This window comes from Microcaecilia unicolor, chromosome 1 (genome assembly GCF_901765095.1).
Source record: "Microcaecilia unicolor chromosome 1, aMicUni1.1, whole genome shotgun sequence".
NCBI classification, from domain to species: Eukaryota; Metazoa; Chordata; class Amphibia; order Gymnophiona; family Siphonopidae; genus Microcaecilia; species Microcaecilia unicolor.
The window spans coordinates 471,292,524-471,319,965 of NC_044031.1; the positions used below are offsets into that span (position 1 = coordinate 471,292,524).

Genomic DNA, 27,442 nt, shown 5'->3' on the forward strand with positions numbered 1-27,442 from the left:
ACAGAGCCAAGGTGGTACACAAATGGAAAACCTTCCAATGCTGTCACAAACTCTGCAGTATAATCAGCAGGGTCAGAAGCTTAGTTTTGCCACCGTAGAAGCATGTACAGATCCAAAGACACTGTACTGTTCCATACTGGCTACTTTTTTTCCTGATGTGTTTGGATCAATTGGCATACCCCCAGATTCTATATAGAAGGCCCAGAGATCCATGCCGAAATCCAAGCGGATTCTATAATAATGTACGTAACTTAACAAGCCAATGAACACTGATAACAGAACTTAAGCAATAATCAGGACTAATTGGCACTAATTAGAATTTACGTGAACTGGCTAAGCATATTCTGTAATTAAGTGTGCCAAAATTCTAACGTGCACAGGCAAAAAAGGGTGTGGTTATGGGCAGGGAAATGAGTGTTTTGTGGGCGTTCTGAAATTTATGAGCGTAGTTATAGAATATGGCCCAGTGAGCATAAATCTATGCACTGGGATTTACGCCACGTTTTCACTGGTGTCAATGTATGTGTGTAGTTTCAGGTGCAGAAACATCAGCTAAGCATATTCTATAATCAGTACCTAAATCTAGGCGCCGATTATAGAATATGCTTAGTCGGCACAGACTGTGCAAAAAACAACAACAAAACGTCAGCAAGTTCCAGATCAAAATATAATACTAAAATGAAACTTGAACAAGCAAACCTAGAGGCCACATTGAGTATCAGTAAGCAAAATGGTCAACCAACATTATTTGATTCTTTCATACACAGTAACTATAAAAATAAATTACAATTACACGTTGGTGGCTGCATTTTGGAAACTCTGCATTCAAACCACACCCACCAAGTTACTTTCTCATTTCAAGACTGCTTTTGGGTGCTGCGTATATGGCAGTCTTTTCAGGCTATGGAAAGCATAGTGTGAATCTGGAGCACTGCCAGATCAAGAACAGAGTTCGTTTGGCACAGCAGGCCCTGAATCACAGAGAAACTGCCTTTTAATTTGAAAGTTATTTATTCTTCCTATTGATGTATACCTTCTATAGATCCAAGGAGCTTGTAAACTTTTGTCAACTTTTTTCTTGGGTAACCAATTTACTCCATTATGTAAAACTGGATTCTGAGAGATGTCTAAACATGAAGTGCTGCTAAGTTCATCACCTACAACAAAGCTGCAAATATGTACATCTTTATTTGAAAGAGACTTTCTTTACCAAAACCAGGAGGTAAACTGTGGAAAACTGAATGAAATAGTAAACAAAGATAAAACAAAAATGCTAGCACACTATTAAAACAGCTTACTCTCTTTATTCAGTAAGTCAGAGTAAGTCTCAAGCACCATACTAGCCAATAAATAGATTGTTATCAATTCAGCATAAATGCTCACCCTGCCTTGCTTAAAGCTTGCATTAAAAAAAAAAGAAAGCTAACCTGACAGAGCAATAACAGGGCTTCTATTACTCAATTTCTGTTTTTAATTGTAAATGGTGTTTTCTGAAACACAAAAATTCAGTCTGGGAATTAATTATTTTGTAAGTTCAAATAACTACTTCATTGGTATTTTTTTTTTTCCTGCTCTAGTTCACATAGCAGGATATTTTATTTTAATTTTTTTTTTTAACTGCACTGGGACAACTTTGCAAGATACAGGATCAGTCCATGTGTTTCAATAATACCTGCAACAGTGGTAATAAGACACCATCTGTATTAGCATAATCAATATACAATTTGCAAAGCTATCCAGACAGAACAGAAAGTGGAATGTATGTGATTTCACAAGCCACAGCGATTTCTGGGTGCAGTGTTTCCCCACACTCGCTCTCTCTGCTTTATTTGTTAATTTTCAAAAGGAGTAGCCAGCACTAGAACAATACACACAAGTGTGACCTTAAAGGAATTTATGCCCGTGAAGACGACCTTGACTTAAATTAAATCCCAGCTTCACACAATAAGGGATGAAAGATGTAACTAATAAATTTACACAGATCACCTCAGATGACATGGCTTTTTCTGTATATTTCTAAGCAGAAAGCCCACACACACTGAGCCTGCAACTGTATTTAAAATATTCAGAATCTGCATCTATGCAAGGAATTATAACAATTTGGCATCTGTGGGAATCTGGAATAGGAAATTGTATGGTAAAACTCTATTGATCGATGCCCCCCCCCCCAAAAAAAAAGCATTTAAAATGTTTTTCTCTCTCAGTCTTCTGATCCTGAGGCTCATTCTACTACAGTGGTGACCCATGATCTAAAGATGACCCACTACATTATAAAAGCACATCAATATAGCTGAGAAGAGTTAGCAGGCCAAAGCTAAAAAGTGTCAAATCCTAACTTTATAAAAAGAAGCTTTTAAACAGATAAACAGAAAATCTGACCAACAAAACTCTTGACTGGGTTATTATTTTCATGTTAGCAAAGACTGAAGCATAAAAAAAGTGAAGGGTATTTCTGCAGCTCAGAAAGATCTGATTTTCTGCACCCTAAGCCTTCCCATTGCCTAGAAGAAAAGCAGACAATGATTATAAACAATTTTGTGTCTGACTGTAAAAGCTGCAGCTGCTAAGCTTGTTGCTTAGAAAATGGAACTGTGAACAGGGAATAAAACTTGTTCTCTTAAAACCAAAGGAATACAGGGCTCCATAAGCGATAGGCATTTGTATGCATCCTACTATATCAGGCTTTGACAAGTTATCTTTAGATTTAGGAGCCACCCTAAAATTTAGGGGCTAGTGTCTGAAGTCTCTCAATCCCCCTCCCCACTGAAGTCAGCAGAGGGTTGGGGACACCCTCCAATGTTAAGTTCACCCCTCTTAGATCTGCCACAGCTCTTGGAGGTACCCTACAAGCATAACTGCATCATCCTTCCCCCCCCCCCCCCCCAAACACACAATAAATACACCAGAATAAACTGCCTCCAATTCACCTACTGCCATGCCTCAGATTCTCACCAATCTCTGTCTTCAACAACGGCAGTTTAAGCAACTCACCTCACCATCCCCAGCCATATCCCAGTAGATGTTTCTCAAACATTTCCTCCTCAGTTCTCTCACTGGTTCATATCCTCAGGCAGCTACTTTTTGGCCTGATTCTGCTTTATGTAGGCCTCTGCTTGCAGTCAAATGGATGCATATTTCACTGTCTTGGCCGTCTCCTACTCTTCTTGGACAACTGCAAGACTGATAAAACCCCTCTCTCTTCAGATGGCTGCATTTTGCTCCATAATGCCATTGTCTCATCTTCAGACATCACCAGCCCAGTAACATACCTCTTTTGCATATGTGAATTATTGATGTTGCATTAACTTCTATGGCCTACATGGGCTCCAAATCTGCTCACATTTATTTGATACGCAGGCCTACATCACCAGTTTCTGTACAGGTCACCCAAAGTTGGGCACAGATTGCAGGTCTGTATGTGAGCTAGTCAGTCAATAATCAATTATTAGCATTTAGCAAACAATTGGCAGTAATTAGGCCTTACAAATGGATCTGCCTACACCCTATAACATGCATGCCAAAATTTTGTAGCGTGCAACTCCAAAGGGGATGTGGCCACCGGAGGGGTGTGGTCAGGTCAGGAGCATTCCCACAAGTTAGGAACAATCCCGCAGATTCTATTTAGCACGCCTAGAGGTCATGTAACTTAACAAGCTCATGAGCACTAACAACACTTAACAAGCGATAATGAGCACTAACTGGCACCGATTAGAATTTACACGCACAACTCACTAAGCATATTCTACAATGAAGTCTGCCGAACTTCTAATGCACAGGCAAAAAGAGGCGTGATTATAGATGGGGAAATGGGCATTTCAAGGGTTTTCAAAAATTTACACACAGTGTAGAATATGGCCCAGTGCGCATAAATCTATGAGCCGGGATTTACACCATTTTTTCGTTGGCGCCAATTATAGAATACACTTAGTCGGCATAGAATTCTTAGGCACCATATATAGATCTCCCCCAATGTTACAGAATACCTGCATTTGCATGCCTAACTGGATCAGTTTATGGCAGGTGTAATTGCTCGTGCCCAACCTACGATTAATGGAAATGGAATGGAAATAGGACTTGATATACCACCTTTCTGTGGTATTTTGCAATTACATTCAAAGCGGTTTACATATATACACGTACTTATTTTGTACCTGGGGCAATGGAGGGTTAAATGACTTGCCTACAGTCACAAGGAGCTGCAGTGGCAATCAAACCCAGTTCCGCAGGATCAAAGTCCGCTGCACTAACAATTAGGCTACTCCTCCACTCGATATTCTGTAAAGGTCATTTGGCACAGAACATCCTTTACAGTATACTAATCTTAGCATGGATTATCTCAGCGACTAACTTTGGGAGCCATTTATTGAATCTACCCCAAAGTGTGGTCTTATTTTGTAGTCACCAGGGTGCACTGGCATCTTGAGTTTGTCAAGGCCTGCACTATCTGAATATGTAAGAGGCTCTCTGGTCTGCTTGTAACAATGATCAATTCTGCTTCCTGGTAAATAAAGTCCTAATATGCAGCTTCATAAAAGTAACATTTAGGGGCCCTTTTACTAAGCTGCGTAAGCGTCTACGCACTCCAAAATGGAGTTACCGCCCGGCTACCGTGTGGCTCTTGGGGTAATTTCATTCTTGGTGCACGTCTGATACGCGCAGCCAAAAAATGTTTATTTTCAGACATGCACCAAGTGGCATTTGACGCACATAGGTCATTACCATCCGGTTACCGTGAGAGACTAACTGGCGGTAAGGTCGCAGACCCAAAATGGACGCGCAGCAATTTTGATTTTGCGACACTTCCACATGTCCATTTTCAGCAAAAATAAAAAAAGGCTTTTTTTTTTTTTTTTTTTTTTTTTTTTTTTACAGGCATGCTGAAAAAAATCGATCGTCACACACCCAGAACCAGCACCTACACTACCGCAAGCCATTTTTCAGCGCACCTTTTACTAAAACAAGTTTCAAGGTGGATTTCAATTACTGCCTACTTCAATACAAATCAGAGGATATAATCAAAATAAAAATATATACAATAATGCAATCATGAAGTTTAAAATGCAAAAATCAAGACATTGGAATCCTTACCACTTACACACAAAAAAGCCCCCAGAAAAGAATGCCTATTTCTGAAGTAAACTAGATTCTGGGGGCAAAGCCAACAGCCATTCAAGTGCACATAGTTCAGAATGAGGTATCTGAAGGATATCATCAAAAGTGAAGTTTATTGCAACCTCTAATGGGATGCCCTAAGTCAAAAGCAGATCAGGTGCCTTTAAATAAAGAGCAGAAAAACATGAGCGATTGCAAATTATTACTGACAACTGCTGAGCAAGTTAATAGAAACAAAAAGAACATTGTTTGAAGTGTCTATAAACAAAACACTTGAAGACTTAAAAAACAAAACAAAACCAAAAAAAAACCCCAAGAGAGGAAAGTTAGAAATGCAGCACTAATGGGCAGATGATCAAAGGCAAACACAGGCGCTAGAGGCTATTAGTGCCGGCCTAGCGCCCATGTTAGCCTATGCCCTATGATCAGAGCCGGCAAGCATGTGTAACAATGCTGGCTCTGAGCACAAGTAGCTTTCAAATGCATGCTAAACAGGGCAATAGGTATTCCTCCCCAATGCCCAGCAAGCTCGTAGCTGGCATTAGGGTTTGCAGAGCATTGGGGAGCCCTGTCCAGCATGAATTTGCACACTTACAAGCCTCCACCCCACAGGAAGCAAGGGACAGGAGGTCCAGTGGACCTCCATTCCTACCCCACAACCACCACCCGGACACAAGGGGGCTGGAGGTCTGGTGGATCTCCTGCCCACCTCCCATGCAAAAGGATTACCCTGGGACCAAAAGGTGGCCCACTGGGACCCCCCCCCCCCACCTGCCCTGGTGGCCTACTGCCCCTCCCCCCCCCAAAAAAAAAAAACATTGAAGTAGGATGTGGCTTACATTGTTCCGCCGTGGTGTCACCACGACAGAATAGCATATACAATTATTAATTTCATAAGAACATGGGAAACAGTGTATAAAAGCATCATATATATAGATAACATTATCGGAATAACAGGTAACGCGGCAATGTATTAATGTTCAAATGATGGATCGTTATGGTATATTCTATTAAAGAGGCGAGTCTTCAAGGATTTCCGAAAGTTAAGTAGGTCTTGCATTTTTTTCATAGCAGTTGGTAGTGCATTCCATAGCTGCGTACCTATGTAGGAGAAGCTGTGTCAGTTTATATTTTAATCTTTTGCAGCTGGGGAAGTGGAGATTCATCAGATCAAGGCAGCGTATATCAGGGCATGCTAGGGTGGTAAAGTTCCTAGATGAACAAAATGACTACTTTATGAAACGTCTGGATCAGGAACAAACAAGGAGAGTTATTTCAGATCTAGTCCTTAGTGGAACATAGAATTTGGCGATGTGATCATAATATGATCAAATCTGATTTAATAACTGGAGGGAATACATGCAGGAGATCCACTATATTAGCATTTAACTTTCAAAAATGAGACTGTGATAAAGTGAGGAAAATAGTAAAAGCTAAAAAGGAACAGCTGCAAATGAAAAGATTAAGGGTCCTGTTTACAAAGCCACGCTGGCGTTTTTAGCGTGTGCTAAAAATTAGCATGTGCTGTATAGATGCTTATAGGAATATTATAGGCATCTACATGGTTAGCGCACCTTTGTAAAAAGGGCCCTAAATATGGATGTTTAAAAATACCATTCTAGAAGTCCAGACCAGATATATTCCATTTATTAAAAAAAGGCCAAACGACAGCCAGCATAGTTAAAAAGTGAGATGAAAGAAGCTATTTTTAATTGATTTAAAACATTTCTAACCCACCTGTTCCTAGGCAGGTTACAATAAAACATCCTTCAGGAAATGGAAAAACGATCCAAATGAAGATAATAGGAAACAGCATACAAAATGGCAAGTTAGATGCAAAGCAAGAAATCGAAAGAGATTTGTCTTAGAATTAAAAAAACCACACAAACACACTTTTAGGTACATTCAAAGCAAAAAGCCAGTAAAAGAATCAGTTGAACCATTAGATAACTGAAGGGTAAAAGGGGCACTCAGGGAGGACAAGGTCATAGCAGAGAAATTTAAATGAATTCTTTGCTTTTGTATTCAAAGAGGAACATGTAGGAGAGATCCCCATGCCAGAAATAGTACTTAATGGTGATGGGTCAAGGGAACCAAAACAAATCTCTGCTAAATCGACAAGATATAATAGGGCAAACTGGAAAAAAAAACAGTAGCAAATCACCTAGACCAGATGGTGTATACCTAGAGAGAGACTGAAACCATGTTTGCCACTCAGTTTCAAGCCGAAGTTTGCCACTCAGTTTCAGCAGAAACCGAAGCCGGCCTGGCTCCCTACTCCCCCTCCCTCCCCACGAACAGAGCAAGCTCCCTACTCCCTCCTTCCCCCACCCTCATGAGCCCCCTCCCAGACCTACCATACATCCCTTGGTGGTCTAGTGGTTAGTCAGGGCAGAAACAAACAATCCAAAAAGTCACTCCTGCCCATGCCCTTTCAGCTGTCAAAATGGATGCTATGATCTCTAGTCTATGTGTGGGGAGAGGGCTTCTATTCACAAGGGAGAGAGAGACAGCTAGGGGATCCAGCATAAACTTCCAGTTCCAGCCAACAATGCACCAGCATTTTCAGTCAAAACTGAAAAAAGGCCAAATATGAATTTCGCGCCACTTTTGGCACCGATATAGAAATTCAGTTGGCCTCTATATACACCCAGGATATTGACAGGTTACAAATTACCAAAAGAACTAAAATGAAATTGCAGGTCTACTTTTAAAATCAAGCATGGTACCTGAAAATTGGAGGGTGGTGAATGTAATGCCAATTTTTAAGAAGGGCTCCAGGGGTGACAGGGAAACTATTGACTAGTGCGCTTGATGTTGGTGCCAGACAAAATTATAAAGATTATTATTATAAAGAACAAAATTATACATAGGCCTAGGTTACTGGAACAAAGCCAACATGAATTTAGCCAAGGAAGTCTTGCCTTACCAATCTGCAATATATTTATTAAAGAATTAAACATGGAGAAAGGTGAGCTAGTTGACAGTGTATCTGGATTTTCAGAAAGCATTTGACAAAAGTACCTCATGAGAGGCTCCTGATGAAATTAAAGTCATAGGATAGAAAACAATATTCTATTGTGAACTGAAAACTGATTAAAAGATTTTTAAAAAGCAGAGTTAAATGGCCAATATTCTCAATGAAGAAGGGTGAACAGTAAAGTTCCCCTGAGATTGGTGCTGGGGCTATTGATTTTTAACATATTTTAAAAATATCCTGGAAATAAGAATAAGTGAGGTAATCATATTTGCCGATGAAACAACAGGCCTCTTATCAAGCCGCGCTAGCAGTTCTCCTACAGCAATGCCGGGGCAGCACATTCAAAGTGAATGGGCTTTGTTGGCATTACCACACCGGGAGCCGCTAGCATGGCTTGATAAGAGAGGCCCAAAGTTAAATTTATTAAATCACTAGAGAATTGTGAGAAATTGCAAGAAGACCTCACAAGGCTGAGACTGGCTATCCAAACGGCAAATGTAATGTTTGCAAGTACAAAATGATGTACATAGGAAAGAGCAACCAATAAACTACAGCTACATGATGTAGGGTTCCACATTAATTTATTTATTATATTTGTATCCCGCACTTTCCCACTAAAAGCAGGCTCAATGCGGCTTACATAGTAATAGGTAACACAGAATTTTGTTATGTAAAGTAGGAAATGTATAACATAATAGAAGGATGGATGGGTAGTAATAGGATGGGTAGGTAGGTAGAGACAGGTGATAGAGAGAGGAGGGTAAGGTGGGAGATAGATTCTGGGTCAATGTTGTTTTCTCTTCAGAATATGTAAGGTAGATGGGTTCATGAGATTAATCTGGGTCTTTTGGGTAGGCTTGTTTGAATAGATGGGTTTTTAGTGCTTTTCTGAATGGTAGGTGGTCATGGATTGCTCGGATAGGTCTAGGGAGAGCGTTCCATAGACGGCTGCCCAGGAAGGAGAAATTGGATCCATAATAAGTTTTGTACTTGAGACCTTTACAGCTGGGGTAGTGCAGGTTGAGGTACCTTCGTGAGGATACAGACATGTTTCTTGCTGGAAGGTCGACCAGATTTATCATATAGTTCGGAGATTCTCCGTGTATTATCTTGTGGATTAAAGTCTGGGCTTTGAAATTGATACGTTCTTTGATTGGAAGCCAGTGTAGTCTTGCACGAAGAGGAGTTGCACTCTCAAAACGTGATCTGCCAAAGATGAGTCTTGCTGCTGTATTTTGGGCGGTCTGAAGTTTTTTTAGGATATAGGCTTTGCAGCCTAAGAAAATACTGTTGCAATAATCAGCATGGGTAAGTACCTTGGATTGCACTAAATTCTGGAATGTTTTCTGGGGTAGATATGGTTTTACGCGTTTCAATATCCACATCATTGTGAACATTTTCTTTGTGGTGGATGTGGCATGATTGTCGAGGGAGAGGTGGCTGTCTAGTGTCACTCCAAGGATTTTCAGGTTTTCAGAAATGGGGATTGTAGTGCCGGAGACGGTGAGATTAGATGGGGGAATTGTGGCGTGCTGAGATGAAAGGATTAGGCACTGTGTTTTTTCTTTGTTCAATTTCATCCTAAAGGCGTTGGCCCAGGAGGTTAAGATGTTCATGCCCATGGATATTCTATCAGATATTTCTGTTAGGTTTGATTAAGAGTCACCACACAGGAAAAGGATCCAGGCAATCAATATGCTCAATATGCATTGTCAGCCAAGAAAGGAAACAGCATATTAGAAATTATTAGGAAAGTTAATGCCTTTATATCACTCCATGATGCAACCTCATCTTGAATATTGTGTCCAATTCTGGTCACCACATCTCAAAAAAGGAATAGCTGAATTGAAAAAGTAGAGAAGGGCAGTCAAAATGATAAAGAGGATTCCCTATGAGGAAAGGCTAAAGAGGTTAGGGCTCTTCAGCTTAAAGAAGAGATGGTTGAGGGGACATATGATAAGACGTCCATAAAATAAGTGGAGCAGAACAGATAGACATGAATCACTTGTTTACTCTTTCCAAAACTACAAGGACTAGGGGGAGGAGGCACTCAGAGAAGTTAAATTACTAAGTAGTAAATTTAAAACAAAAATCACAGAAAAAAAATTTTCTCCACTCCTCAAATAATTAAGCTCTGGAATTAATTGCTAGAAAATATGGTAAAAGCGTTAGCATGCATGGCAGGGTTTTTACAACATTTGTATAAGTTCCTGGTAGAAGATTCAATAAATAGGTCAGGAGGACTTGGGGAAAATCCACCACTTAACTCTTGGGATAAACAGCATGGAATCTATTTACTCTTTTGGGATCCTGCCATGTACTTGCAACCTAGATTTATTGGAAACAGGATTATAGGCTTGTTGGACCTTCAAACTGACCCAATATGGTAATGCTTACGTACACTACAAAAAACTTCTGAAGCAGATATTTCACACATTATGTATGGTCTTTGAACAATGTAGCCATATTCGCTTACAATACTTCAATTTAATATTAACTGCACTGCAACGAAACCTTCCCAAAATGAGCAGCATAAAAATGGCCCCATCCTCAATCTAAATGAAGCTAGAATTAAACACAAGGAGACTATCCCAGAGAACTCTGGCTAACACAGGACAATTGCCATTAATGTTGAGCAATCCCTAAATGCAAAACACAGCGCTCTGGCAAGCTGAAAGCATTTGACCAAGAATGCAATCATTTTGAGGTGCTGTTTTTTTCCACTGCTATATTAACCACAAAGAGAATAATGGGGTCTCTCTCTCTTTTTTCCTCTGCACAACCTCACTCACCCCAGCACTAACATCTGTTTTCTTTCACAGTCCCAGACTCACCCAGCATGTCTTTCTGCCAGCTGCTCTACACTGACACCTCCTTATTCCCAGTCTCTCAACTCCACCCCAGATGTTGGCAGCTTTATCCATTCCAAATGGCAGACTCCCCAGACACTGGTAGTTCTCTCCAGCAGTCTTCAAGACTCCCCTGACACTGCTAAGTCTCTACCTCATGCAGTCTCTCAAATCTCCTCAACTACAGACATCTCACTTCCCTCACCACAGTCTAACTACCACCATTAGGTCCCAGTACTGACAGCTTTCAGTACGTGGACCCCAGGGCACCACTAGCACCAGTAATGTTCTGCCTGTGTACTGCTTAAGGCTTCTCATGACTCTAGCATGCCTTCCTCTTGCAAGCATCCAGGCTTCCCTACTCAAGGACAACACTTTCCACTACCTGCAGGATTGTGTATTCTGTTATTTGCTCCAGGATGGGGAAACTAAAAATTTCCCAGAATATAAAAGAAATCTGATCCCCCGAGGGCTGCAACTCTAGTGCTATAAGCATAAGGTACAAAGACCCATGAGCTAAGATGCATAAAGAAACAATCAGGCATATTTTCAAAGCACTTAGCCTTCCAAAGTTCCATAGAAACCTATGGAACTTTGGAAGGCTAAGTGCTTTGAAAATATGCCTCAATGTCACCCAAGGCAATATCCATTAACGCACAGCTCACAAAGTAAAGCTAAAAAGAGGAGCGTGCACTGTGAGATACAGTCATAGTAATCTTACTTTTTTAAAAATATATATATTATGCAAGAGTTCAGCAACAGTAGATTCACTATTATCACTATCTTACAAAAGTAAAGGAGTAGCCTAATACTTAGAACAGTGGATTGAGAATCAGGGAAGACTGGTTCAGATCGCACTGCGGCTCCTTGTGATTTTGAGCAAGTCACTTAAACCCTCTATTGCCTCGGGTATAAATTTAAAAGGCAGTTCTATAAAAGGCACCAAATTGAAGTGCCAATTGCATGCAAATTTATAGAATAGGCACACTTAAGTGTGAATGGCATCACAAATTGGCATTTACGCATGCATGTGCTAGGCACTATTCTGTAAGACTGGTAGACTAGTCACATGGCATGCAACACATAGGCTGTACCGGTAGGCTGAGAATAGGAATTCCACCTAGCAATGTGCACACCTTATAAAATATTATCATGTGCATATATTGCAAGGTGCACCTAGGTCTGCCAGCTTATGTATGCCATTTACCTGGTGTAAACTGTCGTGCCTAAGTTTTAGCATGCTAAAATGGCTTTACAATACTATTAGGCACACCTTAATGCCTTTATAGAATTTAGAGCTTGTCATAACCACTGTATGGGTGCCACTTTACAGAACTGCCCCCTTAGCTTGTAAGCCCTCAGGCAACAAGAAAATACTGAACATACCTGAATATAATTTGTTTTGAGCTGCTACTGAAAAGGCATAAGCTAAATCCAAACAAAACAAAAGCAAATATTCAAACACCAATAAAAAGTGCACAAAATTGACATTAAATCATGAACATACTAACCTATGAAAATTATTATGGGTTAGTAGCCCGTTTCAGCCAATTTAGCCATAAATGAAAATAAGCCATTGACTCACCTGCATCAATGGCTAATTTAGCAGAATATACCCTCTTTGTACAGTGCATTTCTCTGAAGGATCATATCAGCATCCCCACCCCCCTTCCCGGAAAACCTCAGATCACTGGTTGTCCACTGTCCTCCCCTTTCCAACCTCATGGTTCAAAGTAAAATAACTAAAATATATATAGGATCTCATCTCCACCCCAAGTAAAATCGACCCCTTCTAAAAATAAGTGTCTGAGGCAATAGCATAAATGCAATTAAACTACAACCTATAAATGGTAACTACCTTATGTACTACAATGAAAAAAAAAAAAAAAGAAAAATTAACCCCTGGATTCTATACAGTGCACAACTTAACTGAATAATGAGCCAATCAGCATCAATAGTTGCCAAAGCAATTGACACTAATTGGCATTAATTAGAACTGATGCACAATTCTATTCTGGAAAGTAATGCACATAAATTCTAAGGCACCTAGTTAGAAAAGGGGTGTAGTCAAGGGTGTACTTTATATAATAAGCCTAAATGTCTGTGCAGTTTATAGAATGTGCAGAGTACCCATTCGCGCAACTAAATTTACTCACAGGCAGTTATGCCAAGTAAAACAATGTAAATGCTGATGCCTAAATTAGGCATGGACTGGATACATTCTATAATCACATGCATAATGCAAAAATCCAGAATATGACTGGATTTGCGTGTGCAAATTAAGTCACGCTATATAGAATCACAGAGTAAATAGAGGATTTGAGGTAATGAAGTGTGTCCAGTAGCCTCCAGATTCTATATATGGTGCCCAAATTTGGGCACACTTTCGAGATGCATGTAATTGGCTGAGCTGTTGGCTGAGCAAATGGATGCTAAAAACAAATGATGTTAAATAGGATAGGCATGTGTTTAATCTATAACGCTGGGTGCCTAAATCCCACATCACATAACCCAAAAGGGGGCATAGCCATGGGAGGGGCATGGGAATTCCAAAACATTGCGCAGTGTTACAGAATGGACCCCTGGATTAACACCAGGTTCCCGAAGGCGTAAGTCTGGCACCCAGAGTTGGAACAGGAATCTGCTCTAAGAGCTATTCTACAATGGATGCGTTTATATAAATACTAAACACAAATATCTTCCAGGGCCAATTTTTAAATGGAATTTATACAATTCTCCCCATTTGTCCCCTAAAGTTATCACACAGAAAGAGACAATGTCAATGTGATACTTCTAAACTGCTGTTTCCCCTGAAAAAGTGTTCAATGTGATTTACAGTTTAAAAAGTAGTATTACAGAGCACACAAATGCAATAAAAATTTCACACTTATTTTTGCATAGTAAATCAAAAGGAAATTATCCCTTATTCAAAAAGGTGTTTTCAACATCTTCTAAAAATTCAGGTAGTTCTGCACATACCGTCTCCTCTTGAGAAGGGGAGATGTTGGTATGTGCGCTAACTGCAATGTGTATTCAATGCCCATTCTCTACCCATAACCTGTCCAGTTCCCACCTGCAACACAGCGTGCACTTAAACACCTGAATTAGCATACGCTCATGCACAGTTAGTACTTTAGAAAAGGTGCCCCCATAGTATACTATGCATGAAAGTTTACTTCCACACAGTCCACTTCTGTAACACAACTTTTCACAGAATGCTGAAATTTTGTGCAATTTTCCATTGAGCCCAATTTTGCAAAATCAGTCTCTTAATTTGAGCATTTCTGAAATCATGACCTTTTTGTTTGTTATTTGACTATGCTGTCTAAACTGCTCCACAGTTCAAACTAAATTCCAACTAAAATAAATTAGCAGAGACAGCTCATTGAAGCCAAGCCTCTGTTCTTATCAGTACAGCCACTCCAGCTATATTGTGCTACCAAGGCAAAATCTCAACTGCAGCACACTTAAAAGGCAGATTAGCCTGTCCTATGGCAACTATTACTGCCTAGAAAAATCAGTGAAAAATTGATTTAAAGCCAAAACAGAATACACTGCTGGTCCGATTAAGATGAAAAAAAAAGGAATCAGCATTTTACTTCTAATGTTCTATCACCTGTCACCTTTAAGATAAGCATTTTCATTTAACAATTTCTCCTTTAGCATTTGTCATAAATTCAGTATTGCTGACTATATATATATATATATATATATATATATATATATATATGCAAACATCCTTATTTGGACTCCTCTCCTTTTCTTCCTTCATCTTATCTTTGGATTAAATTTATTGGTTCATTTACTTATCTGATCTCCTACAAAGGCACAAGTGCTGCAATGCTAAATATGACCAAAAGATCTTCAGGCAAAGCAACATACTCCTAAAGAAAAAAAGAATTTCCCATGTGAAATGGATTGTCTCAAGTATCCACTAAAGCCACCATCACAATTTGGCACAATCTGCCTTCATTAAGGTACTTGTTTTAGAGTTGCTATTCTGGTTTTAGATGTGCATAAACTATCATTTAGATCTTTAAGCCATATAAACTGTCTATATCGCAATTTTACAAAGCCAACATTTAAACATCAAACTATAGGCAGCACGGTGTGGGCAGGACTATGGTGGACCTAAAAATATTTGCAGTTTCAGAAGAGGAATGCATGTTGATGTTCAGAAAAATAAACATCTGCTACTGGGAATGTCTACATTTCAGAAAAGTGTTCCTATTGAGCACTATACCACTGGAGGAATTAAGGGACGTTGCCCCCTTAATCGCCCAGTGTTTGATGTCCATCTCCCCATCTTGTCTCCTCTCCTTCCCCCCCCCCCCCCCCCCACCGAAAACAAAGATAGCAAGGCATACCCGACTGACAGCTTTGTAAAAAATAAACTTTTAGGTTCCTGAAATGGCTTGACATAACTGTTTATGTTCCAGTACATAAACATTTATATTGCAATTTCATAACATAAATATGTACCAGTATATTTATGTGCCCATGTTGATCCATTGATATTCTAGATGCTTATGATTCTAAAATGGATGCTCTTGCCATGTAATTTAGAATAGGCTCTAGTAGAACTTAAGATGTCCCTGTCAATTCCAATCCATACATCCTTTCTAAAATCCACCTCAGAGTCTCAGTGGTAGCTTCTCCCTCAACAGAGCTGGGATACACTTGCAGAGCAGTGCAAGAAGTTTGCAGAGCTATTTGTGGAAGTTGAGTTACCTGCACTGTACCCCACCTTCATTTTTTTTCAAATCTACCTATAAAGGAGAGGGGATGCTCTTCATGTCCACTTCCCTCAATTTTCATATATTTTCAATATCCTACCCTTTCAGGTAATTCTCTCTTAACCTGGCTAACATATTGGTAACAAACTTCTCCTCTACCTAGTCTAAGAACATGGCAAAACATTAAATCTACAATATGATCTGAAACCTCCAGTATCTTGGGATGATTGGAGGAGTGGCCTAGTGGGTAGGGTGGTGGACTTTGGTCCTGGGGAACAGGCAGCTCCTTGTGACTCTGGGCAAGTCACTTAACCCTCCATTGCCCCATGTAAGCTGCATTGAGCCTGCCATGAGTGGGAAAGTGCGGGGTACAAATGTAACAAAAAAAAAATATCAGAGTTATAAAAAGCATAATAAGGAAGACAGCAAAGGATATGGTTGGCAGGTAGGGAAAGAAGACACAGTAACACTACCAAAATCTCAACCAATATTGTACAAGAACATTAATACATGGCTTTTATCTCAGAAGGAAACATAATACAATGGCATAATCTCAACCAATAAAATGGTTGAGCAATATCGTCTCTGTGCTGATCACAACAGATTCCAAGTCTGCCCATGGTTCACTAGTCCATCATTTGAAAGAAGCTGTATGCTCATTTGCAAGTCTACATTAATCAAACAGAAACGGGAAAAAAAATCATCAAGACACTATTGTTCATTAAGTTAACTTCATCATGAAATATAAAACTTTTGGAATTGGTTTTATTTTCTGGGTCTATATTGTTACATTGTGTGTCACACTGAACTTAAATTCTGTTTGAGATAATGTAGGATATAAATGTCATAATAAATAAATAAATTGCACCTTGACATAAGTAGCAAGATCTTATGGCTCAGACTGTACTGCATTTTCTTTGAAATTAAGATTATATTCAGTAAATTGAGAAAGGAAAAAAAGTATATTATGGATTAGTAAAGGTGACAAAGCAGAAAAACTGTCCCATTTATGAACTGTTAGGCTAGAGGCCAGAACCAATATCAATTCTATTTGATTTTTTATTCATTCCCAGTTAATTACTGTTGTCATGACAACTTGTATGTGTTCTCCACAGCTCCCACCTTATTCACACTGTCTGATCTCTCTTGTCCTGGGGGACCAAGTTTCAACTTCTTCCTTCCCGAAGGAGGCTCAAGTCAATCTGTGCTGTCAACAACTGATCCTTACCATTTTTTTCTATATCCCTTGATCTTTGTATGGCTGCACCAAGCCATGCAGAATTCTTGCCTTGCATACATTAATATCAATTTTGGATCATGCAGGGAAATAATTAAGACAGAATCAGATTATTATTATTCCTAAATCATTCAAGATATTTTGAAATTCGGTAGAATTTCTGGCAATTCTGTTTTGATTGCTACTAAGTGTCTGAGATTGTATCAAGTACATTCCCTACCTGAGGACTGTGGAAGTGGAAGGGCTCTGTCAGATAAAACTTTGTGAATGGGTGACTGGGCAACTGATCAACTGCTTCACCAATCTTATCAACTCTAGAGCAAATCAGTAGCTCCGAGTCAAAAAAATATATATCTTGTACTATACAAGTGAAAAACTCACAGAATAGGCCTCAAATGGTGGTTTTCTCTATTTTGCAATACGAGAGTCACAATGAGAACCTCATTGACTGGAGTCCAATGAGGAGTCAAAGTTCCATGTTAACAGTTCTATACAGCTTGTACTACCTTCCTGGTCTGCAGTCTCCCCATAACCAACCCCATCTTTTTACCATTGTTAGCAAAAAAACAAAACAACACACTACCTTGTCTAGATTTCTTCTAACTCAACTAGTAGAGTTGACCTTTCAAGATAAAATTGTGGTGCCTGCTAAATTCTTATCTGGATTTAGCTACCTTTACTGTACTTTTAATGTAGCTTGGCTTGGTCTACTACTAAAGAGTATTTCCCTGCCTTCAGTATGCTTACAATTTAAGTGCCAGAGTTACTAATGAGTGCTGCTACACTAGCATGTGCTACCACCATTAACACGTTATTACTAATTGCATCTATTTGCACAAAACAGAGCAGATTAATGCCAATTTGCCATAAATACAGTAATGTACACTCGTAACTCAATAGCTTTAAGTTTGAACATGAGAGGCATCAGTAGGATATGAACCCTGGCTTCCTAGGTTCTCAGCCTGCTGTTCTTACTTTGTCTGTGGTCCGATTTTCACATCCGGCATTCTATATCTATATTCTTATTAGCGCTAGAACTAAAACTGAAATGCAGTGATGTTAATTTTCTATTATTCTTACCAATGTAAGTCAATCCAAAGCTACATTTCTACAGCAACAAAGGCAAGTTCCCTCCCTTCTGTACCTACATAGTCCCTAAGCAAGAAATACACAAGGCCACATTTCTGATTTAATTGAAATGGGATTAGAAAGTTGCATTTTTCCCAGTGGGACTAATTTTGACCTCTGACAGCACCACAGAAGCCAATGGAAAAATCCAAATATGTCTGGGGAAAAAGCATTTGCCAGAGGTTAGTCTTGCCTGCCAAGACATTCAGAATCTTGAACAAACGCTTTCAGTCTGAAATCATTCTCCACCATATTCTACTGAAGCACTTCTTATAAAAAAATATATTCCACTCATAAAATGTAATTCTACCATTACAAGAAGCTATATAAGATACATTATACTTATAGAAGCAGTAATTGGGAAGAAGGATACAGAAAAAAAATTAAAAGATACACAACTCATTTTGTAAGTCAAAACAACTCAAAATTAATACTGCTGGTATTTTCAACTGAAACAAATAATTGGCTGTACATTGAGTTGAAGTCAATAGATTTTTATTTCCTTAAAAAAAAAAAACAGGATATTATTTATATGGATCACAGACAACCTATCACTCCCTTATGAGGAGGCACTAGTACAGTAAACATTGATGCAAAAATACTTTTTAATTGACATTGGCAGATATACTTCAGTTAATTAAAAAAAAATAAACTGTGAATCCAAGGACTGTGGATGAGGTTCCATGACTCTGCTTCTCTTTAGTTCTACTGATGTAAGATGTATTTCACAACAAAAGTTCCTGTAGACCAGTTGTGGAGGTTTATGTCATATGGAAACATGCCAACACAAAAATAAGCATGCAGACATCCATGAAACTGAATAGAAAATAGGACACGCAGAAAATGGGCAGAAAAAGGTTTTTAGGAAATTAGTAACATGGTTACACCAAAATATGCACGCACACACACAAAAGCGTCACAGACAATAATCTAGTAAGTAAAGCGACATAAGCAATGGACAACTATTGCAGATTCTCTATGTATGGAACTCTTTCTAGGCTGCGGACTGGGAGACAAAACATAATTTTGCAATGATACAGAGAGGGGAGTCAGTTTAAAAGTCCATGCTAGAAGCTTAAAGTTGCTAAGTTCTATTATAATCATCAGACATGATTACTAATCACCGTAATAGATTTAGCAGCTTTTAAAGGATGTGGGACTATCTAACAAGTCAGAAACAGCCTGACTAGAAGCACACCTAAGTCACGAGTTCATTTGTGCTTTTGATTTTCCATCTATTTATGTCCCTTTTTACTGCCTAACAGAAACGCAGCTATCCACTCATGCGTTCACCAGATGTTTTACTTTTAAGGCTATTGAAAATCCTACAACTGTCCCTGTCTGCATCCTTTAAGATGTCAGTGCTGTTGAGATCCTGAAATCAACCACACTAGTCAAGCAGGGTTTTTGTTTGTTTGCTTGTTTTCATGCGAGTCCAGAGACACACGCTTATTGTTTACTCTTAATCATCTCAATGACTTCAGCGATTATACTATTCTATTTAAAAACAAAAACTAGTTTGAACATAAAAAAAGGTATCAAGTTTAAAACTACAAGATTATCGGTATGGATTTTTGACAGCTACATGAAATTTGCCCAACACTTTAATCATCAGTGGCCCTTTTACAGAGCTGCGGTAAGCACAAGGGCTTACTGCTCACTCTTCCAGGACTACCGCCGGCCCAACACGGCCACTGGAGGTAGTCCCACCCCGAACACACGCCATTTCCGGGGTAAAAAGAAAACCCCCGGAAATGGCTTGATCGATGATAACCCGGTGGTAAATCGGGCATTGCTGAACGCTACCTGGCTACCACCAGGTTATCACAGTGCCCTTTTTCCTGCAGCTTCTCATTTTGGGACTATGTAAAAAAATAAAAATGAATAGGGTTCGGACCAACTTCACTAATAAACTTGCTTTTTCATTACCATTTTCTCTACTACACAACTTTCATCTGTTTGCTTCAAAACCATAAAACCAGTAATGCGTGTAAATATTCCTTCTTAGTTAAATTCAAGAGTACATTAGAAATGTACCCATCAAAACTGTCATACACACTTAAACTGTTAGTTTTGCATTGTGATCATTGAAAACGAAGTCATAAAGCCAACAAAGAAAACCAAGGCCCCAATGCACAAAGGTTACCATGCTGGAACATTTGCTTTAGACTGGATGTAGCCAGTCTAAAGCAAACGTTATTTAGTGAGTAATGCACAAAGGGGGTTTTCATGGCTCTAACATGTGCCGTTAGCCAACGAGAACCCCATGCAAATGTATTCTCATGAGCATTCCAAGTGATGCACAGCTCCAGAGCACCTAGCTCTAATGAGCAAATTTTACAGCTGATCTGGAGCTACTGGAGAGAAGAGAGTTACAAAGGCTGCCTGCTTGTGATCCCTACCTCTTCCCTTCCGGTGACCCCCCCTGAAAAAATTCCCTGGGGCAGCAGTGGACCCCAACCACCCTCATGCCTCCTGATCGCCCAGGTGCTCCCTGACCCTCCCTGGGGCCTCCAATTCCCTGGTGGTTCAGTGGACCTGGCCTCCCACACACCCCCCTCCCATGTCTCCCAATCCCTATGGTGCCCCTCATGACTCCTGACCTCCCTGAAACAATTCTCTGATGGTCAAGTGGACTTGGCCTCCCACACCCCAGCAGACATTTACCTTGGTGGTCTGGTGACCCGCCGCCATCCCCTACCCGTACTTTAAAAAAGGCGGAGGAAGGCGGGCAGGAGAAAACTCCTCCCATGGGCCCCGCCACTTGCAAAATGGTGGCACCCAGCCCCTGCCCAGTGCATTCTGTGATGCATTAGGTGCAAGGAGGTTAGATTGAAAACAGGAGATGGTACAAGGCTATCTAGCCCATTATATGGGGTCGAAGCCAGTAGGCATAGCTTGCTGGCAGTAGATGGAGTCACAAGAACACCCAGAAGAACAACAAATGCTATTGAAAGCAATAGTAAAAGATTATTAGAAATAATGGATTGCCTATGCTTGGTCCACCTGTAAAAATTCAAAAGTTGTTCCAGTTGGATAGGCAGTGACTTAAAAGGTGGAGGACAAAAGATTTTTTTTTATTTGACAGCTTTTTAATTTGAAAGCGTCCCATATGCAGATATAAATATCATGAAATCAAAACTTAATATCACTACAACAGCTTGAAAAATTATTGTAGCTGACAGAAACAGCACTAATAAAGGTTGTATTTTGTGCTCATTTTTCTACACTGTTCTATACTGTAATACATGGCCAAATTTCAGCGAGGATATCCTGTTAAGATGAACTGTTGTTGAAATCTGCCTTGGGAAGCCTGGTATTACAAAGATTGAAGTAAAATTAAAACTCTCCTTTCAATTGGGCACATGGAATCACATCTTCAACTCATCTTTTTTGTACAAATGAATTATTCTGTTTTGAGCACGTTTTTCTTAAGTCAAAATAATAGATATTTTCTTTCATGCAGATCTTTCATTTGTTTAACTAAATGGACTATAAGCCCCTAACGCAGTCCATTGGTTTTCTTATATTTTGTCCTTGTGATGATTTATACTGTGCCAAAACTGGAAATACAGTAAGAAAATATAAATTCAGTAACATCCAAATTGTGCTCACATTTGGATAATAAGTGAGAAAATGCTTTTGAAAAATGACTTGAAGAAATATATATCACAGAACTGGAAAATGCTGGTACATTTAGACTGACTCTGGACTTCTGCGTGACGGCACCTCTGCCCTCATTATTTAATATATTTCTTTTAAATAGTAGTAATAAACAATATTAAGTGCATTTTTTATACCACTGCATTCCACAAAACAAAAAGAGAAAGATCCCACAAACCATCTTTCTCTTTTGATCTAGGCACAGGAAAAAAAAAAAAAAAAAAGATTTTAAATGCTCCCAGGTTTTAACTTAATTCATGTTTAAATGTGGGATATAACTGCCATAAATAAGTAAATAAAGACAGAAACTCAGAGGGCCCCGTTTACTAAGGCGCGTTAGCATTTTTAACATGCCTACAATTAGCACGCACGTTAACCATGTAGGCGCCCATAGGGATATTGTAGGTGCCTACTTGGTTAACACGTCTAAGTATACAGGGCCCTGAATGTTGAGCGCCTTATTCTCATAACATGATGTCCGTTTTTGTGGCCCATTACCAGGAGAAAACAAAATCTCTGCAAGAATAGAAAACATGCTAGGGTGTCCCCTCCAAATGACACACCGATTACAATTTATAACAAATTACTATGCTACCTATGAAAGGTTATTCCGTTATTATACTTCCTCTGTATACATCCTTATGCTGCACAAGCTGGCATGTTTGAAAATATAAGTTAAAGAAAAATGCTTCCAAGAATAAAGAACAACAATGTGGATGCAGCTGCTCATAGGTTTGTTTGCTTTGTTTTGAGTGTACACAGAATGACAGCTACAAGGGGAAGGGGAAACAGACTAACCTTAGTGAGGCTTCAACTTTTTGATGTCATACCGTCTCCTGTTCTCAATCAAACCCCCTTGATTAGGCAGGGCTAAGCAATATGGTGTTAGCCCTGCCCAGTGCATCCCAGAATGCACCAGACAGGGGCTGGGCACTGCCATTTTGGAAGCAGCAGGACCCAAGGGAAGAGGTGTTGCTCCTGCCCCCAACTTTTTAAAGGTATGGGCAGGAGGTCACTAAACCACCAGGGTAAATCTTTACTGAAGGAAGGGGTGGAATTGTTGGGGGGGGGGGGGGGAGGGGAGAGACAGTCCACCAGGGATTTTTGTGAAAGCTGTCAAATGCATTTCACAGTTTCAAGTCGCAAACAGCGACCAATGCACAAAGGGGGATTTCTGCATCTCATCTGAATGTGATCACCTCTGCACTGGTCGCTGTTTGTGACTTGGTTTTACAGCTGCCTTTGTACAGGGACCCAAGTATGTCAATGTCAGAATTAAAAGAAAAAAAGTTTATGTATATAATACTTTTTACATTGAACTACATGAAAATATCTCCTATCTTTCCTGAGCTAATCAGATCACAGCTGTTATGATGTCAACAAAAAAAAAACTTTTCATTCTGTCAGTTAAAAGTTGTAAGCTTTTAAAAACTGCCAAACAGAAGGGAAAAATCTGTTCATATTAAAATAGGGAGGAGATTGCATTTTACTGAAGAAATCCCCACTTTTGCTTTCACAAACCGCACAAGTAAAAACTGCCAAGTATATTATCAAGAAAAAAAACAAACAGCTGATCCTTTAGAAATTGGTTTAAGGGGAGCACAATGTACAAGATGACACCTAGGTCATTGTGGTTAAAGAACCTGCTACTTTGCATGTGCTAGTGGATGCCAGTGTCCAGACTTAGACAAGCAACAAGGGCTACAAAATTGAAAAGCATAGGCCAGGTTTCAGCTCCACAAAAAAAAAAAAAAACAGCAGGAATAACTATGGTCAATATTCTGTTAATATACAGTGATGAAATCCTTTGTATTTACTTAAATTCCTGGAATTTCTCCAACAATATGCTGTCATACTGATTCACCATATACCTGTTTCACACTGCCACTCCTACAAGACTTTAGATTTAAATTGTGTCTCCATAAGTGCCAACTATGTCACAGTTTGAAACTTTTTCCCTTGAAAGTGCCCTTCTTGTGAACTTGGTCATTTTATCTTTGAGGTGATTTATTTCAAATAATTGACCTAGTGAAAGAATGATCTGAACATATCAAAAGGAGCCCTGATCTAGTTCTAGCAAAGGGTTTTTAAAAGCTAGACCTTAGAATGAGAAATTAAATGTGTTTACATACAAGAACTGTAAAGGTTTAGATAAAATTATTTGAGGCGCTCAAATGCCCAGCTAAACCATGTGGCCAGCCTATTCTGGATATCTTTACCAGGAACTCGGTCCATTACCAAGACCATTAATAAGATGGATACTACTCAAGTAACAAAATTAAAGATTTCTGTTTTCTAGATGAGACAAGAGCAGGCAAATGGATAGTTGTAATTTTATGCCTGGTATCAGAGATAATTTTAAGTACCACATTTTCCTTCCTATGAAGGTTTTATAAACTTGAAAAAGTATGCAAGTCACACCGCCATGCTGGTTTAATAGGGGAAAGGATAGGCAATTAATTACTACATTCGTGAGCAGCTGTCATTAAAAGGTTCACTGATCCACTACAGTGATTATTTTACTCTTTTTCTCTATACGATACTTAATAGTCACTCTTTATAAACCAATTGAAAACGTTGTAAGGATGGGTTAGCAGGTAGTAGGCTGGGAGAGGGGGGGGAGAGGAAAAAAAAGCTTTTCCTACGGGTTTACTACAAAAAGCAAATGTAAAAGGTGGCTTTTTACATAGGCTGTAGACCAGCAATACAAAGATATAAACAAACGTCATTTATGCTGAAACGAGAGACTCCATCGGACTCAGATGAATGCACTAGCTCCCTTCCCCTCCCTTTTGTTGAGTTTGCAGAGGGGGGATTACAATGTGAATTCCTGAAGACAACTTCATTTTTAAGAGTCAGAGTGATACGTTCTGCTCTTGCAATAAACGATTTCTCCAAATCGTTTTCCCCAGAACGATTTACACCCATCCTATTCCCATTTTGCTTACATCGAGCATAACGTGTATCCTCAATCCTAAATTTCTAACATCCTTTATTTCAAGCGGAAAAGGCCAGCTCAGACAGCAGTTTAATATGGTGGGGGGGGGGGGAGGAGAGGAAACAATTACAAACAAAAAAAGTTTTCGTCTAACACCAGAGATTGCTGAAAGCAACTTCACTGTGTGGCTGTCAATGAAGCCCCCACGCAGCTCACGGTCAAGGCTCTGAAGTTAGCTCTAGCTGTCTGTCTCTTCCAGCCGCTCCTCCACCATTGTCTAGCCTTGCACTGCCCATTGCCCAAGCAGCACTTTTCGGGGGAGGGGGAAGGGAGGTGGTTACATACTATTAAAATGTATCGGGAAAACTCCCTCATTAGGCGAGAGACGTCAAGCTTAATAATAATGATTATGAGGGGGGAGGGGAAGAGCCTTCACGTGGCAAGTGGAATCCATCCGTTTTAATTCCTCCTGACCCCGCGCGCAGCCCTCTCTTTAGATTCCCCCGGGATACAGAGAGAGAGGAGAAAGAAGAACACCGTTAACGCTATTTTCCGCTTTTCCCGCCTTCCAGTCTCCCCACCCACCCCTTCATCAGACTCCCGGTCCAGAATTTCTTTTCCCCCGCTCCTCCCTTGTTTCAAGCTTCCTACACACCGCGAGCTTCCTGACCCACTCCGTCCCCCCTCCCCCTCCCCTCACGGAACCAGCACAACCGCCACTGCTGGAACCCCTACCCCCTCCGAGTCTCTCAGACTGTGGCGGGCGCGGTGTCACGTGACGCGACGCTCCAAAACTAACATTCCAACACACAGTTTCTTAAGCTGCAACTCCAGATCAATATTAACCCCCGTCCCGACCGCTGCTCCGAGCAGCGGCAGCAACAACCCACCACAACAGCACTAAATCGAGAAATACGTCGGCATGCACTTCCAATAATCAAAGAAGCCAACTTTTCAATATTTCTTTCAAAGTATGCAACTTAACCACATAGGATGGGGATGGGGGGGGGAGGAATAGGTTAAGGGTTGCATTAAAAGTAGCTACCCGCTATGAAATGTGCATCATTTTTTGATTGCTGTCTTCCATGGGGCCACCTAATATGAAACAGGAGAAGGGGATTCCGGTGGTTCGCTTTAAATTCCTCCATGTTGATCAGTGCCCACGGCCATGCTTGGCCAAATTTCAGTTAGCTTGTAACCTTTATATTTGTTAAAAGGGGGAGAAAACTAACAAAAGAAGAAGAGCCATAAAACACGTTTTTGCATTTCTTTGAAAACACCACATGTAGTGCGGGTGGGGGTGAAACTTTTCATTGTTCACCTCTCTCTCTTGTTTATTTCTTCGGATGCTTCCTGATCCTTTCAGTCTGCTTGGTCTAGCTTGATCTGAATAATAGGCTGATGCTGGTTTACACCTTAGACGAGTTAGCGTGCAAAAGCAAAAAGCAAGAGTCAATATATTTTTCTTACCTTTCAGTGATCTTGGTTTAGCTTGCTTGCGGCGAGACATCCTAAAAGCAAAGAGCTGGAGTTGTTGAATTTCAGACCTGTAAAAGCTAACACTATTTACCGATGGGTTTCTAAAAAATACACTCTGCTCCCTCCCTTTCCCTGGCAGCTGCTTGAGGGTTTTCTCTTTCTACGAAAACAAAAAAAAACTTTGAAAAAAAAAACAAAACATACTTTATTAAAGGGAAAACCCCTTAATTGCTTTTTGTCGTTCTCCTAGAAATCTACATAACTGTACAATAACACTAAAAATATACTGCTTTTCTGTTGTAATTAAAAAAACAAATAAAACAAAAACACACTTTTGGTGTCTTGCTATACAACAAAACGATTATGCTCTTTGGACAGTTGGGCAATGCTTAAAAAATAAGTAAAAAAAAAAATCAGCAATCACCCATCGAGTTGCATTTACAGTAACTAAAAAATGGGGAAAATGTACATTCCTCTAGGTAACAAAAGCTAAATTAAAATTTAAAAAAAAAATTGCGCCCGCTTTGATTTTTGTTGTTTTTGTTTTTCGTTGTTGGGGTTATTATAATAATTGTTTTGGTTCTTTTCTCTTGCCGCTTGCTGGAGCCCCGGCTTTGGGAGCTGGATGCGCTTCTTTCTTGCTCTCTAAAGTCTACGCCTGGCTCGGCAAGAGCAGGAGAAGCTGTGCGCTGCTGTGTGCTCCCTCCTCAACACAAACCTGCAAGGTCTTGGACTGCGCTGTCGCTCCGGTAGTCCACATAATAATGGAAAATAGAAGCAAGGCCCCCAAAGCCATCAGGATAGCTCCAGAGGGGGCCCCTAACCCGCAGGGACTCGCTCTGTACGTAATCACTGAGGAAATCATTGTCAGCCTGCCTGCACTCACACACAGACAGAGGGGCATGATTAAAAGCCAAGGGGCCTCCACCAAGATCTGGACTGGAGGAGACGTGCCTCAGGAACTGGATCGGGAGCCGCTGCAGAAGAAACATGATAAAAAAAAAGGTGGGGGAAAAAAAAGAAAAGAAAGCAAAAGGAAAGAGTAACAACAGCACCACCGAGATCCCCCCCCCCCCCCCACACTTGCCTTTTTCCTTTGCTCCCTCCTACTCACACGCACATACTCACCACCCCTGCAGCTAAACGTTATTAGAGCTACATCACTGCAAAGAGATCTGTGCTCTCTCCTCCACCACCCCCCTTCATGAAATTAAAGCTGAGGCATCTGAGAGTGAAAAGGTCCCTCTTCTGGTAGGACTGATGAAAAAAAGTCAAGTGAAGTGTTCTCAGGAAGAAAAAGAAAAACAGAAATGGCATATC

At 40.0% G+C, this 27,442-nt stretch overlaps 1 protein-coding gene across 1 annotated transcript in view; it reads right to left on the reverse strand.

The window, feature by feature from the left end:
* The window catches only part of ZNF521 (zinc finger protein 521), a 765,169-nt gene extending 738,143 nt beyond the window's left edge, over positions 1 to 27,026 (reverse strand). The window contains 2 exon segments of the mRNA XM_030213661.1: positions 26,114 to 26,154; positions 26,841 to 27,026. Of these exon segments, the coding sequence (XP_030069521.1) occupies positions 26,114 to 26,153 (40 nt within the window). The 5' untranslated portion in view covers position 26,154; positions 26,841 to 27,026.
* Positions 27,027 to 27,442: the final 416 nt, after the last annotated feature.